A 17,172-nucleotide genomic window follows, 5' to 3' on the forward strand; every position below is an offset into this window, starting at 1 on the left:
AATTGTCAGTTACTTTGAAATACAATAAGGAAGGAAGCAAAGCGACATATTGTGGATACATACTTTATTCCATGGCTCCATTACAAACATTATACTGAGTTAGGTGTTACAGACCCAGGAATAATATTACATGTTTTGTAAAAACACAATGATGGGAATCTGTGAAATGGTAGGGAGAGGGAATGGAGGCAGAACACATTTTTTTGTAATCTTCTCTCTGAAGCAAGAGCCCAAAGAAAGGTTTCCGTTTCTCTCTCTTTCTCCATGCTGAGGTACCAAACGAGTAATGTTGCAGAGGGTCGAGTAGAGACGGCTTCTTAGGAGGTGCCGAATAAGACATGGCACTCCCCATGTGGGGGAGGGTGGCGGGTACAGGGAGATGGTGTGAGGGTTAGGAGAGGGATGCTGGTAAAGTGTCCATGCCTAATAAGCGTGGTTGGCCACGAACAGTGATTCTCCAGCGGCGGTGCTGTCTCCGGACGCGACATACTTGCCTTGGCAGGCCAGGCTGTTGGCCTGTGGAAGGAAAGAATAACAACATAAGAACAACATAAATGTGTTTTCTGCTGATATTTTCTAAATGTGGAATTGACATTGTGGCTTCCTATACGTCTATAATATAAACATGTAGCCACTGTACAGACATAAATAATCACATTTGAAATATGAGCAAAATATATGACAATATTTTTTATCTTTTTATATATATAATATAATAATATATATATAATAAAAATATGACAGTCACGTGGAATATATGCAAAATCTATTAAAAAAAATGTGGAAAAATATATTTGGTTATTCATACCAGAGCTCTCTTGATGAACTCCTCCTGGGCAGCCTTGCCGTTCGCAGGTTTGCCACCCCATGCCTTCAGGGCGGATGCCTGGAGGGCACGGCCATAGGAAAAAGTCAATGCCCATGGCCTGTGCAGGGGACACTGGTTCATGACGTTCAGGTTGATGGATGCCTCCTCCTCAGACTGGCCACCGGACAGGAAGGTGACGCCTGTGGGTGAAGAGGGGAAGAAGAGAGGTTATTTTTTTTGTAAAAACCTACCTAAAGAAGATACAACACATTGTATATTTCACATACAACACAATTGTATGTGAAATATACACAATAATAAATTATATAATATTGTAACTACATACTGTGTGTGAAAGTGCCATATTCATGGAGAGTTTGTGTGTGTTTGTGAAAATGTGTCATAACATCGAGTGTGAAGGTGGATGTTTAGAAATGTATATGTGTATCGTGCTGTATATTGTGCTGTATTCAGTGTGTTGTCGGCCGCTCACCAGGAACTGCTGGGGGCACGGTGCGGCGCAGGGCCGTGACGGTGGCCATGGCGATCTCCTGGTGGGTATACTTGTGTGAGCAGGAGTGTCCGGCAGTGACCATGTTGGGCTTCAGGAGGGTACCCTCCAGGTAGACATGGTGGTCGGACAGAGCCTTGTACATTGCGGCCAGGACCTTCTCAGTCACGTACTGGGTGCGCTTCAGGTCGTGGTCACCGTCGGGGAGGATCTCGGGCTCAACAATGGGGACAATGCCGTGCTAGAAGAAGGAAGAGGTCATGAATACTAAAATAGACTTTTCGCCAACGGTGCATGTTGTTGACCTTGACAGTTAACAGTCCAAACAGTAAAGCTTTAGTCGTGAGTGGCTCTCCTCCTATCTATCCTCTCTATCCCTCTACAGCATGGATTAGCAACTTTGATGTGGGTGGGGGCCACAAAAAATCTGAACTCATCATGAGGGTCTGCAGTTGCTCGCGGGCCTGCGAGCAAAACATTTTAATGGGCCCCTATCTTAACAGTAGAGAGACAATGTTTTAGTTCTACACATTTTGCAATGGGGTGTAGAGAAAATGTTGCTGTTTTAAAGCAAGTTTGATACATTTCTATACATTTTGCCATGGGGCGGAGAGAAGATTCTGTAATTTTATAACTAATTAAATGCAATTCTACTCATTTTGGGGCGGGGAGAAGATTTAGCCATTTTTAATAGGATATCTGAGTGAGACTGACTAACAAAATCAGTGGGGGCCCCCCGGCCGGTAATTCAACCACGATAACACGTTTAAATAGCTGGCTGCTAAATTAACTCATCAATCTAAATACATTTAGCTGACATGGACTAATTGACTATCAGTGACTGACATAACAAAAACTGCTGATGAACAACCAAATAAAAAAATTGCACTTTGTGTATTTTACTATTCTAACTTGCAAGAGTAAGTTGAAACTCTGACTGCCGGGGGCCGCCAGATGCCCATCCCTGCTCTACACTTACCTGCGTTTTCTGATACAGTGATTTTATGAAAGTGTAATAATTTCTGAGGAATTTATAAGAATTTAAAACATTTATAATTGCTTATTTCATGAAAGTTTAACCCACATGTTTCAAGAGAGTCAATGATTCTAAGGTAACTTGTGGGCCATAGGATAATTGAACCCACAACTTTGCCATTGGTGGCAATGTGCTTTAACTACCTGAGCTAATGAACTAACAAGACCCCTGAGGCCTTAAAGGGTTGTGTGATTCTTACCATCTGGCAGATACTGGCATAACGAGCCAAGACATTGCAATTCTCCATGATGGCCAGGCGGGAGGGGGTGGTGGAGGTGATCTTCAGCACACAACGCCACTTGGCGAAGTCACAACCGTCCTTCTTGTACTGGGCGCAACGCTCATACAGGCCATCCAGACCTGACGGAGAAATGGATTGAGGCAGGGAGAGAAAATAGAGATAAGTATGGTATCTTGTAAGTAGCCTTGCACAAGAAAACCAGAACCTATCTCAAGGCAGCTTGATGTACAAGTACATGCCCAGGACAGTAGTCTATTGCAGAGCCTTTCCCCCAAGCTATCTCCTTATTGCTGAGTGCCAAGTGAAGATGTATAGGTCCCATTTTTACAATCTTCAGTATGACCCAACTAGGGATTGAACTCACAATCTTCCAATCTCAGGGAGGACACGCTAACCATTAGGTCACTAGGCCACTGAGTATTTTAGCTAGGTTGGAAGAATATATAATCATTGATCTTATAAACAAATGATTGTATGTTGTTGTACTGTATTCCCATTAGTGGGGAATGCCATCGATTCTTCCTATTCTTCCTCCTTACCCTGAGTGGTGGTCTCTCCGTTGGTTCCAGCAAGGGGGACAACACCTTTGTCAACCTTGATGCCTACAACCCAGCCTCTGGACTTGACGTGCTCGGGGAAGGTCTTGCCGGCATCGGTCTTCTGGTACAGGGTCTCGTGGAAGAAGATGACACCACCAATGCAAGGACCGGCGCGCTCGTCAGCGGTGAAGAGGAGCTGACGGTACAGTCTCCTGTTCTCTTCAGTGTTCTCAGCATTGATGCTCTGGAAGCGCTTGGCAACGCTGCCTGTTGGGGGGAAAGAGAGATAGGGAATGAGGGTTAGACTCACAGAATGAAATAGAAGAAATATGTTATATCTCTATGGTTAAACTGAATTCCGAATTTGCACAAATCAGTAGTTCAATTGTCCTTAGCCATGTGAATGAAATAAAATGAACTTGAACTGAACTATGAAACGGTTGTAGCATTTTGAATGTAGCATTATAAGCTGAAGTGTGGTATTACTTGTTGGTTCTCATGAAACGTTTTGAAGAAGTTATAATAAGGTGAAAAAACACTCATTGTGTACATTGTGACAATGTAGTTGATCTGATTATGAGTATGTCTTTGCATGTCATAAAATATGGGTGCCTTTTCTTTCCATAGGTGTGTGTTTAATAATGTGTGTGCAACCAGTTTCTGTTGGCCAGCTTTGCGTACCGGTAGACTCGTCAGCAGCGAGGATTCCCTTGCCCTTGGCGACAATCTTGTGAGCGATGTCACTGAGCTCCTTCTTCTGATCAGGAGTGAGGAAGGGGAATGAGTGAGGCATTTTGACTCTTTTCAGAAGGAAGAGAAAGAGTGGGGTGACAATGTTTAAAATTCTGAGGAGGGAGAGAGAGGGCTTGAGATACACAGAAGCGCATACAGAAATAGATAAGTAGAAAATAAACAAAGGTATATTTCATGAAAAGCAGTCAGTGACGTGAAAAGAGTGTAGACTACTTTCACTGTAAAATTACAATATGTGGAAAGGTTCAAAGAAAAGGGAAGTAAGCTATCGATGAAGAAAGTGCCAAGTATTTGTATCTGTCCGTTTGGGTGATTGTCTGTACGTTATTCGAATGTACTATTTTTTGTCTGTCTTCCTCTCTTGTAATATATAGGCTTAACATGCCTGTCTGTATGTTTCCTGTCTGTATGTCTGTCCATTTGAGATTGCTGTGTGACTGTTCCTGTCTGCCTTTCTGTCTATAATTTGCATGCTTTCCTACTGCATGTTAAGCTCTGGTATCTGTTGCAGCAGCCACCCCCACAGCCATGATAGGCATGTGAATGACTTTTTCCATTTTCTAGTCTCTGATAACCCTGACCTTTCCATTGGCTGCTCCCCCCTCCTCTCCCCTCCACTACTCACACTACACCTCCTTTATCCAACCCTGTCTTGTCACAGTACCACTCAATCCAATAGGTCAAACTAAATATAAACATTGGAACACGGCAGCTGTTACCAAAGCACCTCGTGTTTCTCTCAGAGTGGTGATGTAAATGTTGTGTGTGCATGTGTGGGGCCTCCTTCAGTCGCAAACTCAGATCTATATAGATAACATTATGTGCTGTAGCTGTAGTACAGTACAGTTAATTAAGTACAGTAAAGGCTAAGTTAAAAGTGTGCAGCGTGAGTAAAAGCAATTAATAAGTCATTTCCACTTTTTGGTGTAAGCAGGCTAGCGTAAAGCAAAGAAATAATGATACCTAAATGTAGCAAAGCAACATTGTGGTATGCTAGCTTGAGTGAGCATTTCAGAGATTCATCTCGTATGAATGTTTTTTAGCATAGAGATGTGTCTAATGCATGCATAAAATGTTGATTAGCATTGATGCACCATTGATTGTATAATAACAACAACGCTTCTGAAAATTCTACTCATGCATTTGCTCTTACAGTTTCATATACGTTTTATAATGCTAGCATACAATGTTTGCAGTGCTCTTTCAATTGTATATCACACACAATATAAAGTACAAGCAGTCAGAGCTATCCTAGATTAAAAAATATGTATATACACACTTTTATTCTAATTGAAGATATGATAAATATCTTAGTAAGATATAAGTGTTTGGGGGGAAAAAATAATTAATTTCCATCTTATTAAGATATGATTCGATTCATTTACCTTGGAGGGTTGGAGGAGAGCTGGGAGAAGAGAGGGGAGAAGATCCGACTAAAGTTCGCGACAACCTCCTGGTCCGCCTGGGACACTTTTTATCCTCCTATTGTGACCCCTCACATTTCAGCCGCCGGCTAAAAAAAGAATGGCAAGCAACTGGAGAAGGCCGGTGACATAAAAAAAAAAAAAAACATGCTAGTGTAATGCAGCTAGGCGTCCCATGCAATCTGGGAAAGGGCAAAGAGGGAATAAATGGGCGATGAGCAGGAGGTGGGGAGAGGGAGAGAAGGATGGTGAGGAGAACAAATAAGAGTGGGTGCACGTTAAATGATGTGGTATATGCCGTTTAGCAAACACTTTTATCTAAAGCGACTTACAGTAGTGCGAGCACACATTTCCATATGGTGATCATCATTATGTTGCAAAAACCATGCCCTACCAACTGAGCCACACAGGACCATATAGAAGTAAAAATAGGGTAATATGAAGCAAAATCATTGGAAGAGAGGGGAAAAGAGCTGAGAGGCCATGGGATGAGAGGGTTGGGGAATAAATGTAGACAAATATTCAGGTTGGAATAAAACTATCAAAGATAGAGAATCAAGGGCTTTGAGCAAAAATATTTTATGTCTGTCAATGTAGAAAGTTTTCAACGGAGATACTTATGACAAGTCGTATAAGGTATTAAAAAACCACAAAGGATGGAAACCGCATGTAGGAATTCTCCTACCAGTTTGAATCAGGAGTGATTCTACTTTGGTACTGTCTATTCAAGTGAGATTCCTTTTCCTCCTTCTGAAATACTCAATAAACCGCTCACCTCTCACAATAAGCCTGCTTTATTTTGCATGCCAATAATAACATTCATGAATAAGAATTTATACGCTATGAGGAAATAAGTATTTCATTACTTGTAAACATTTATGAGCATTTCAATTCATAAGCATTTATAACATTTATAATGAATGAAGATGCATTTTAAACATGTAGAAATATTAATGAACATTTACAGTGGCTAAATAATGAACTGTAACTAGTTCAGTTATTATAAAGTGTAACTTGTGAACCAGCTGTGAGTTCACAGAGTTTCACCAGTTAGAATGTTCTGAAAGAGCAACATGGCTAACCTGCTCATAGAAATCCAATCCAGACATGGCAGCACTGTGTGATGATCCTTGACCTTTTCTTGACCTTCTATGGCCTTTGCTTGGCAGGATGGGGTCAGGTGGGTGTCTTGGCAAAGGTTGTATATGCATGAAAACATTGGACTTGTCTGACCTCAAGTTTTTTCCACTTTTTGACCCTATACATCTTTGTTTGTTTGTGAAGTTTACTCAATGTTTTGTTTTTGACACATCTCATCTCCTTTAAATGTTGTGTGGTGTATGAAAGAAATCTGAAGGCCTTGTGTGTTCACTGTCAGAGTAAAAGTGGGCTGCAGCTGCCAAATGCCATATGTTGGCCAAATGCTGGGGCAAGTCATAATGTGATATGAGACAGCTCATGTCACACATCTTTAGGGTTGTGAGAAGCTGTTCGTTGTGTCTGAAATAGTATTCGAGGCAACCTCGGTTTTACCATGGAAACCTGCAGTATATTTGCTGAGGCATTACCAACAATGACACACAGCCGATGTGTCGGAGACTGAGGCACTGAAATAGACTGATGACTTCCCGAAAATAAGTAACACAGAGTTGAGAATCAGCCCCACTCAAAGTTCTACTGCTTGCAGAATGAGCTTTCTCGCATTTAGTGTAGTCTCAAATTACGAAATATATCAAGAGCATGGAATAACCAATAGTGAAGAAAATAGTATCGCTCTCTTTGATTACATTTTTGTCCTTTTATATCTCATGCAATTGCAACATGTGCTTCACAATGTGGTATTTAGGACTTAACAAGTTAATCAGTTATTTATGCGTTTTAACTTGCATGATTAGTCATATCAAAACCATATCAATTAAACACAGTAAATAAGAGCATGTAACTTCATGTCACGACTCCTACCGATTGTTACTCCTCTCCCTGTTCGGGTGGCGCTCGGTTTTGTCTGTTCAGTTTCACCTGTTCCTTGTTGAGGTTGATTAGTTGGGCTATTTAAGCCGGTAGGCCCGCCTGCTCTTTGTGCGGGCTTAACTATTTTTCAGTACATATTGTGTTGAGCATTTGTTATTGTGCGCCCGGTATTCTTGGCGAGCGCTATTTCTTCCCTGAGCGTAATAAACGCTATCCTGAACTTTCTGCCTCCTGCGCCTGACTCCGCACCCACTATGCCCAGACCGTTACAGAAGCCCGCACCCTGAGCATTGAGTCAGCAGGAGCAGCGGCCACCCCCCTCCCATCGATGGAGGAACATACCACCATCCTCCATCGGATTGGGTCTACGATGGACTTCGGCTCCTCCCCCGGCGTCCGGCTCCAGCGCACTTCGTCTTGCGCCCCCGAGGGAGTACGATGGAGCAGTGGCTGGGTGCCATGGTTTTCTACTCCAGCTCGAGTTGTACCTGGCTACCGTGAGGCCGACTCCCTCGGGGGAGGAGAGAGTGTGAGCATCCTCGTCTCCTGCCAACGCTGTCTGGAATGGCCCAGACTCGGCGAGGGAGCACTATCCAGAGTTCACCCATCCGGAGGGTGGTATTCGACCACCGTCCGGAGGGCCGAGCGGTGGTGGAGCGACTATTCCACCTCAGGCAGGAGAAGAGGAGCGCGCAGGACTTTGCGTTGGACTTCCGGACCTTGGCCGCTGGGGCCGGGTGGAACGACAGGGCCCTGATGGACCACTACCGGTGCAGCCTCCGGGAGGACGTCCGCCGGGAGCTAGCATGTCGTGACGCCACTCTCTCTCTCGACGAATTTATAAACATGTCAATCTGGCTGGACAATCTGCTAGCTGCCCGTGGACGTTCAAAAAGGGTTCTGTCAGTTCCATCTCCTAGCACTCCTGCTCACATTCCTATGGAGTTAGGGGGGGCCACTTCGAGGGGAACCGGGGGGAGGCTCCTCCTGCACCAGCTGTGGTCGGAGAGGACACACGGCCGACCGGTGCTGGAGGAGCCCGTCTGGGAGTTGAGAGGGTTAGGCAGAACACTTCTCGGTCACCCCAGGTGAGTCAGCATCAAACTCACCCAGAGCCCCCTGATGGTCACATGTTTGTATATGTATTTTTTTCCTTGATTTTTCTTCCTCTTCCCAGCATAAGGCGCTAGTCGATTCAGACTCAGCTGGGAACTATATGCGCATTCCCTCTGAGTATGCGGATTTAGCTATCGCCTTCTGTAAGAAGAGGGCGACTAAATTAGCACCTCATCGACAGGAGGATTGTGCGATAAACCTCCAGGTAAACACTGCGCTTCCCAGGAATTACATGTACCCATTGTCATAGGAGGAGACGTTGGCTATGGAGACATATGTCATGGAATCTCTGGGACAGGGGTACATTCGGCTCTCCATTTCACCCGCCTCCTCAAGTTTATTTTTTGTGAAGAAAAAGGAGGAAGGTCTGCGTCCGTGCATTGATTATAGAGGTTCGCTACGGCGGTGGAATCATTTCACGGAGCGCAATTCTTCACAAAACTGGACCCCAGGAGCGCGTATAATCTGGTGCGTATTCGGGAGGGAGACGAGTGGAAAACCGCGTTTAGTACCACATCGGGCCATTATGAGTACCTCGTCATGCCATATGGGTTAAAGAATTCTCCAGCCGTCTTTCAATCCTTTGTAGACGAGATTCTCAGGGACCTGCACGGGCAGGGCGTGGTTGTATATATCGATGATATCCGGATCTATTCCGCCACACACGCCGTGCATGTGTCTCTGGTGCGCAAGGTGCTTGGTAGACTGCTGGAGCATGACCTATACGTCAAGGCTGAGAAGTGTGTGTTCTCCAAACGAGCCGTCTCCTTCCTGGGTTATCGCATTTCCACCTCGGGGGTGGTGATGGAGTGTGACCGCGTTAAGGCCATGCGTAATTGGTCGACTCCAACCACGGTGAAGGAGCTGCAGCGGTATTTCGGGTTTGCCAATTACTACCTGAGGTTTATCCGGGGCTTTGGCCAGGTAGCGGCCCCCATTACCTCACTGCTGAAGGGGGGGCCGGTGCGTTTACGGTGGTCGGCAGAAGCTGACAGAGCCTTCAATCGGTTGAAGGCGCTGTTCACTGATGCACCCGTGTTGGGCACCCGGACCCCTCAACCGAAACTCCGCCCCTGTGCTTTCTTTTCGAGGAAGCTCGGTCCGGCGGAGCGTAATTATGATGTGGGGGACTGGGAGTTGTTAGCTGTGGTAAAGGCCCTGAAGGTGTGGATACACTGGCTTGAGGGGGCTTAGGCACCCTTTTCTCATCTGGACTGACCACCAGAATCTGGAGTATATCCGGGCAGCGAGGAGACTGAATCCGCGTCAGGCAAGGTGGGCCATGTTATTCACCCGATTTAAGTTCACAATCTCATATAGACCAGGTTCCCTGAACACGAAGGCCGACGGGCTGTCCCGTCTCTATGACACGGAGGATCGGCCCATCGATCCTACTCCCATCCTTCCAGCCTCTAGGCTGGTGGCACCGGTGGTATGGTAGGTGGACGTGGACATTGAGCGGGCGTTACGGGTGGAACCTGTGCCCCCACAATGTCCTACAGGTCGCAAGTACGTGCCGCTTGTTGTTCGTGATCAATTGATTCGGTGGGCTCACACACTACCCTCTTCGGGCAACCGGGGGGGGGGGTGAGGACAGTGCGGGGTCTTAGGGGGAAGTACTGGTGGCCCACCTTGGCTAGGGACATGAGATTCTATGTCTCTTCCTGTTCGGTGTGCGCCCAGAGTAAGGCTCCTAGGCACCTTCCTAGAGGGAAGTTACAACCCATCCCCGTTCCACAACGGCCTAGGTCTCACCTGTCGGTGGATTTCCGTCTCAGGGGAACGGAACGGTCCTGGTTGTTGTGGATCGGTTTTCTAAGTTCTGCCGTCTCCTCCCGTTGCCCAGTCTCCCTACGGCCCTACAGACTGCGGGAGGCTTTTTTACCCACGTCTTCCGGCACTACGGGGTGCTGGAGGACATCGTCTCTGATCAGGGTCCCCAGTTCACGCCCCGAGTGTGGAGGATGGAATGTCTGGGGGTCTCGGTCAGCTTGACCTCCGGTTATCACCCCGAGAGTAATGGGCAGGTGGAGAGAGTGAACCAGGAGGTGGGTAGGTTTCTGCGGTTGTATTGCCGGGACCGGCCAGGGGAGTGGTCAAGGTACATCCCATGGGCGGACTTGGCCCAGAACTCACTCCGCCACGAACATGTCACCATTTCAATGCATTTTGGGCTACCAGCCGGTCCTGGCACTGTGGCATCTGAGTCAGACCGAGGCTTCTGCGGTGGAGGAGTGGGTGCAGCACTCCAAGGAGAACTGGAGGGCCGTCCAGAAATCCCTCAAGCATGCCGGTGGACGGCAGAAAAGGAGCGCCACCACCGCAGTGAGGCCCACGAAACCTACCCCTCCGCTTGCCCTGCCGGAAGCTGGGGCCGCAGTGTGTGGGGTCCTTTAAAGTCCTGAAGAGGATAAACGAGGTGTGTTATAGATTACAACTCCCTTCCTATTATCGGTATTAACCCCTTGTTTCATGTGTCTCTCCTCAGGCCGGTGGTAGCTGGTCCCCTGCAAGAGTGTGAGGTGCCCGAGGTCCCCCCCCCCCCCCCTGGACATCGAGGAGTCCTTTGCGTACACAGTACGTGCTGTTCTGGACTCGAGACGCCGGGTGATGGGCCTGCAGTTCTCTTGTGGACTGGGAGGGGTATGGCCCGGAGGAGAGGTGCTGGGAACCGGTGGGGGACCCCTTGAACAAGGAACTTAATCCCCTAAACTACTCATTGGGTGCTGCGCTCTGCTCCAGCCTCTCTAATGTGTGTGTATATTGGGGGTTGGATAAAAGCAGAAGACAAATTTCTATCTAGCATGGACTTACAAATGATATCTTAATTATGTTGGCAGTCATTGATCTACAAGTCATTTTGAATGCCGAACAGTCTCAGGCAAAATCAGTAGCATTGACAAATTGCGCACTGTGCGCTGCTTCGCATGCTGACCAATGAGAGGTAGGCATATTCCTGATCTGTCACATATGCGTGTCACCTTTAGCATTCAAATGTTTGTAAAATAGCTTGCACAATATAAAGCTTAATTAGTTGAGTGACAACCATTGTAATTTTCTTGGTTATTTTTATCAAATGCCTGTTGAAAATAAAAGTAGTCTAAGCTACCACGGCGACACAACTCTCATCTGACTATAGGTAGGCTACATGGTGATTGGGGCTTACATTAGATGTTATTTTGATTGTTCAGGTTCACCATCAGCAATAGTTTTGGTAGTTTTGGTTCAGTATATGAGGTCATTTTTAGATATGCAGGGTAAAGTTGATCATTTCATAACGAGGACAGCAATAACCTTTGCTACCAGCATTGCATGGTAGAAGCAGGAGAAGAAGATAAGCTCATGCCGAGTCCATCAAAACTTCCAATGGGGTCGAAACCACTTGATTATGAGACAGATGAAATATGAAGTTGTACTATATATTCGTTAGCAATTTTTTAACACACACACACACACACACACACACACACACACACACACACACACACACACACACACACACACACACACACACACAGAGAGAGAGAGAGAGGGAAGTCAGCTCAGACAGATCCTGTTCAGAGAGGCCCAGCTCATGATCTCCATCAGCAGCAGAATTTAATTTGGAATGGAAAATGAGTAATGTTAGTGCATCAAATCGTATCGCATCGAACCGCATCTCACCAAATCGTTTCAAACTAAAACGTATCACTCCTGTATTGTATCGGAGCCCATGTACAGTGGGGCAAAAAAAAGTATTTAGTCGGCCACCAATTGTGCAAGTTCTCCCATTTAAAAAGATGAGAGAGGCCTAGGTACACTTCAACTATGACAGACAAAATGAGGAAAACAAATCCAGAAAATCACATTGTAGGATTTTTAATGAATTTATTTGCAAATTATGGTGGAAAATAAATATTTGGTCAATAACAAAAGTTTATCTCAATACTTTGTTATATACCCTTTGTTGGCAATGACAGAGGTCAAACGTTTTCTGTAAGTCTTCACAAGGTTTTCACACACTGTTGCTGGTATTTTGGCCCATTCCTCCATGCAGATCTCCTCTAGAGCAGTGATGTTTTGGGGCTGTTGCTGGGCAACACGGACTTTCAACTCCCTCCAAAGAATTTCTATGGGGTTGAGATCTGGAGACTGGCTAGGCCACTCCAAGACCTTGAAATGCTTCTTACTAAGCCACTCCTTCGTTGCCCGGGCGGTGTGTTTGGGATCATTGTCATGCTGAAAGACCCAGCCACGTTTCATCTTCAATGCCCTTACTGATGGAAGGGCATTTTCACTCAAAATCTCACGATACATGGCCCCATTCATTCTTTCCTTTACACGGATCAGACGTCCTGGTCCCTTTGCAGAAAAACAGCCCCAAAGCATGATGTTTCCACCCCCATGCTTCACAGTAGGTATGGTGTTCTTTGGATGCAACTCAGCATTCTGAGTTATATTATTATAAGTTATATTTTGGTTTCATCTGACCATATGACATTCTCCCAATCTTCTTCTGGATCATCCAAATGCTCTCTAGCAAACTTCAGACGGGCCTGGACATGTGCTGGCTTAAGCAGGGGGACACGTCTGGCACTGCACAATTTGAGTCCCTGGCGGCGTAGTGTGTTACTGATGGTAGGCTTTGTTACTTTGGTCCCAGCTCTCTCCAGGTCATTCATTAGGTCCCCCCGTGTGGTTCTGGGATTTTTGCTCACCGTTCTTGTGATCATTTTGACCCCACGGGGTGAGATCTTGCGTGGAGCATCAGATCGAGGGAGATTATCAGTGGTCTTGTATGTCTTCCGTTTCCTAATAATTGCTCCCACAGTTGATTTCTTCAAACCAAGCTGCTTACTTATTGCAAATTCAGTCTTCCCAGCCTGGTGCAGGTCTACAATTTTGTTTCTGGTGTCCTTTGACAGCTCTTTGGTCTTGGCCATAGTGGAGTTTGGAGTGTGACTGTTGGAGGTTGTGGACAGGTGTCTTTTATACTGATAACAAGTTCAAACAGGTGCCATTAATACAGGTAACGAGTGGAGGACAGAGGATTCTCTTAAAGAAGAAGTTACAGGTCTGTGAGAGCCAGAAATCTTGCTTGTTTGTAGGTGACCAAATACTTATTTTCCACCGTAATTTGCAAATAAATTCATAAAAAATTCTACAATGTGATTTTCTGGATTTCTTTTTCGAATTTTGTCTGTCATAGTTGAAGTGTACCTATGATGAAAATTACAGGCCTCTCTCATATTTTTAAGTGGGAGAACTTGCACAATTGGTGGCTGACTAAATACTTTTTTTGCCCCACTGTATCTACAGTAGATAGCCCATGTAGATACCACGTTGTTGTGTTGCAAAGTGGGATTAAAATGGATTTAATTGTATTTCTTGTCAATGATCTACACAACATACTCTGTCATGTCAAACTATAATGGAAAATAAAACACTAATATATCTTTATTAGATAGGTGGTAGAAATTACAGCTGTGAATCTTTCTGGGTAAGTCTCTGAGAGCTTTGCACACATGGATTGTACAGTATTTGGCCATTATTCTTTAAAGAAAATGTCAAGCTCTGTCAAGTTGGTTGTTGATCATTGTCTGCTGGAAAGCATTGTCTGCTGGAAAGCAGACTGAACCAAGTTTTCCTCTACGACTTTGCCTGAGCGTAGCCCTATTCCATTTCTTTTTATCGTACAATCCTCTCTAGTCCTTGCCGATGATAAGCATACCCCTGACATAATGTAGCCACCATATGTAGCCACCATAATGTAGCCACCATATGGAGAGTGGTACTCAGTAATGTGTTGTACTGGATTTGTCCTAACCATAACATTTTGTATTCATGACAAAAGTACATTTCTTTGCCACATTCTTTGCATTATTACTTTTATGCCTTACTGAAAACAGGATGCATGTTTCGGGAATAATTGGATTCTATACAGGCTTCCTTCTTTTCATTCTGTCATTTATGTTACTATTGTGGAGTAACTATAATGTTGTTGATTCACCCTCAGCTATCTACTGTTTTAAAATCACCATTGGCCTCATGAAGTGAAATCCCAGAATGGTTTCCTTCCTCTCCGGCAACTGAGTTAGGAAGGGCGCCTGTATCTTTGTACCCATCTACCAATAGTGGACCTTTCTTGCGAACCATTGGAAAACCTCCCTGGTCTTTGTGGTTGAATCTGTGCTTGAAATTCACTACCCAACCGAGGGACCTTACAGATAATTGAACAGTATGTGTGGGGTACAGAGATTGGATAGTCATTAAATAATCATGTTAAACACCATTATTGCACACTGAGTGAGTCCATGCAATTTATGATGTGACTTGTTAAGCACATTTTTACTCCTGAACTTATTTAGGCTTGCCATAACAAAACGGTTGAATACTTACTTAATGTTGGCTTTTAATTTTTAATTCATTTGTAAACATTTCGGAAAAACATAATTCCACTTTGACATTATGGGGTATTGTGTGTAGCTCAGTGACAGAAAAATCGCAATTGAATCCATTTTCAATTCTGTCTGTAACAACAAAATGTGGAAAAAGGGGAGTGAATATTTTCTGAAAGCACTAATCAAAATACATGATCAACTAAAAGAAAATAATAGACATTAAAAACGAATACTTGTGTTTTCTCAGACATACTTTAAAAAAGGAATGACTATACTGTAGACGGAAAAAATATCTGATGAACCTACAGTATAGGGGAAGTGAAAGAAAAAGGAGAAATGGTCTGATTATCTTGGACATACTTTTTTTCTGTTGTTTCTTTTCACAGTAAGTGTACATGGATTAGAGGAGGAGTACATGATGTAATCACGATAATTAACATAATGAGAGAAAACACCCTATGAGAGAAAGGTTCCCCTTTACCCATACCACTCCGGGGTGTAGTCTCCTAGGTACAGATATAGGATCAGCTTCCCCTCCCCGAACCTTAACCAATAGCAGGGAAATTAAAATACTAATGTAAGATCAGTGTCTAAGAGGTAACTTCACTATACACCCCTACGGGTCTGGCTTAAATTGGACCATGTGGCCTGAATGAATGGGAGTAGAGAACCCTAGAGCCAGCGAGAGTGTGGGCCAATCACTGTGGGCCAAAACTGCAGAATATCTCTCTAATTTATGTTTAGCCCTAATAATACTTCACATTACATGTGGTACAAATTCCCTTACAGCACATTAGTTGCTCTGAAAAGGTATGGGACAACAACTCTGTATGCACGTATCATGCTGTCATGATGCCCTTTGTTTATGTATAACGAGCATAGCCTTGGACAGTTTTATTAGTTACTGATAGCTTGCAGACACAACCATATTAATGGCGATGACTGCATACTCAACATGGAAAGGATGTGCACTCACATGGGATATTATAGTATGAATCAATCAATTTGTTCATTTTATTTGACATATTTAAAACCTCATAGTCCGCCCAAACCCGTATGCGGTAGCGTAACTACAGCCTCAAGCTCATTACCATAACGCAACGTTAGCGATTTCTAAAAATCGCAAATGAAATGAAATAAATATGCCTGTTCTCAAGCTTATCCTTTTCTTAACAATGCTGTCGTCTCAGATTTTCAAATTATGCTTTAGAACCAGAGAAAATCATTAATTTGTGTAAGAGTGGTGATAGCTAGCTTAGCATTAGCGTTAGCATTTAGCACGCAACATATTCACAAAAACCAGCCAAGGAATCAAATAAAATAATTTACCTTTGAAGAACTTCAGATGTTTCAATGAGGAGACTCTCAGTTACATAGCAGATGTCCAGTTTTTCCTGAAAGATTCTTGTGTAGGACACATCGTTCCCTTTTGTTACTATGCATTTGGCTACCGAAACTAACCGAAAATTCAGTCACCTACATGTCGAACTTTTTTTCCGAATTAACTCCATAATATCGACTGAAACATGGAAAACGTTGTTTGAATCAATCCTGAAGGTGGTTTGTCATATTTCTCTCCATTGAAAGCACCGTCCTTGTAGCCTGGTTTGTTCTGAGATTTGAATGGAAAAATACCGGGACCTGACTTTTGCGCACCAATTGCCACACAGACACCAAGGGGGACACTTGGCAATTGTAGTCTCTTATGGTCAATCTTCCAATGATATGCCTACAAATACGTCACAATGCTGCAAAGACCTTGGGGAAACAAGAGAAAGAGTCCGTTCATTCCTGTCGCATTCACAGCCATATAAGGCGATCATGGAAAACGTAGCCTCAGAAATCCTGTGCATTTCCTGGTTGGTCATACATCTTGGTTTTGCCCGAAGCATTTGTTCTAAGGGACTCACAGTGAAAATCTTTGCATTTCTGGAAACGTAAGACTGTCTTCTTTCCAAAACTATCAATTCCAAGCATATTCGAGCATCTTTTCGTGACAAAATATTGCGCTTAAAACGGGCACGTCTTTTTATCCAAAAATGAAATACTGCCCCTAGAGTCTTAACAGATATAGAGCTGTTTCAGCAAAGTAAGCCAAATATACGCAATATTTGCCAACAATACATATAATGATTCAAAAATATATCTTTACAGAATATTTTTGTTGGTGAGCATTAAGTTGATACCCAGACAACAGGGGACATCCTAAGGACATTAGGTGACATTCCCATTAGTTCCCTTTAAGGGATTCATGGAGAACATTCAAGGAATATTAAAACATTACGTTAACCTTGGGACCACAACAGGATGTTCAAGTACAGGTCCAGGTTTGGTTGCAGCATAACCTTATAATAAGGTATTTTGATGTCCATTATGGAACATTACGAAAATGT

At 44.1% G+C, this 17,172-nt stretch overlaps 1 protein-coding gene and 1 long non-coding RNA gene across 2 annotated transcripts; both read right to left on the minus strand.

Annotated features, from left to right (window-relative positions):
* Positions 1–47: 47 nt before the first annotated feature.
* aldoab (aldolase a, fructose-bisphosphate, b) lies at positions 48–5,384 on the minus strand. The gene is made up of 7 exons (XM_029629767.2): positions 5,274–5,384; positions 3,817–3,935; positions 3,136–3,402; positions 2,555–2,715; positions 1,302–1,560; positions 809–1,008; positions 48–516 (listed from the first exon to the last, which is right to left on the minus strand). The coding sequence occupies exons 2-7, from the start codon at positions 3,926–3,928 to the stop codon at positions 424–426; spliced, it is 1,092 nt and encodes a 363-aa protein (XP_029485627.1). The 5' UTR covers positions 3,929–3,935; positions 5,274–5,384; the 3' UTR covers positions 48–423.
* A 25-nt stretch (positions 5,385–5,409) lies between these two features.
* Positions 5,410–7,729, minus strand: LOC115106738 (uncharacterized). Its single transcript, XR_003860083.2, has 3 exons — positions 7,275–7,729; positions 6,395–6,500; positions 5,410–5,494 (listed from the first exon to the last, which is right to left on the minus strand). It is a non-coding gene; the product is annotated as an uncharacterized LOC115106738 (long non-coding RNA).
* Positions 7,730–17,172: the final 9,443 nt, after the last annotated feature.

The sequence above is a fragment of the Oncorhynchus nerka genome, linkage group LG23, assembly GCF_034236695.1.
Source record: "Oncorhynchus nerka isolate Pitt River linkage group LG23, Oner_Uvic_2.0, whole genome shotgun sequence".
Lineage (NCBI taxonomy): Eukaryota > Metazoa > Chordata > Actinopteri > Salmoniformes > Salmonidae > Oncorhynchus > Oncorhynchus nerka.

Excerpts from the sequence above, each read along its gene's own strand:
- aldoab (XM_029629767.2), bottom strand. The coding sequence starts at position 3,928 with ATGCCTCACTCATTCCCCTTCCTCACTCCTGATCAGAAGAAGGAGCTC. Across the intron at positions 3,403-3,816 it reads CGCTGCTGACGAGTCTACCG|GCAGCGTTGCCAAGCGCTTC; the intron begins GTACGCAAAGCT and ends TCCCCCCAACAG. Across the intron at positions 1,561-2,554 it reads ATGCCAGTATCTGCCAGATG|CACGGCATTGTCCCCATTGT; the intron begins GTAAGAATCACA and ends TCCTTCTTCTAG.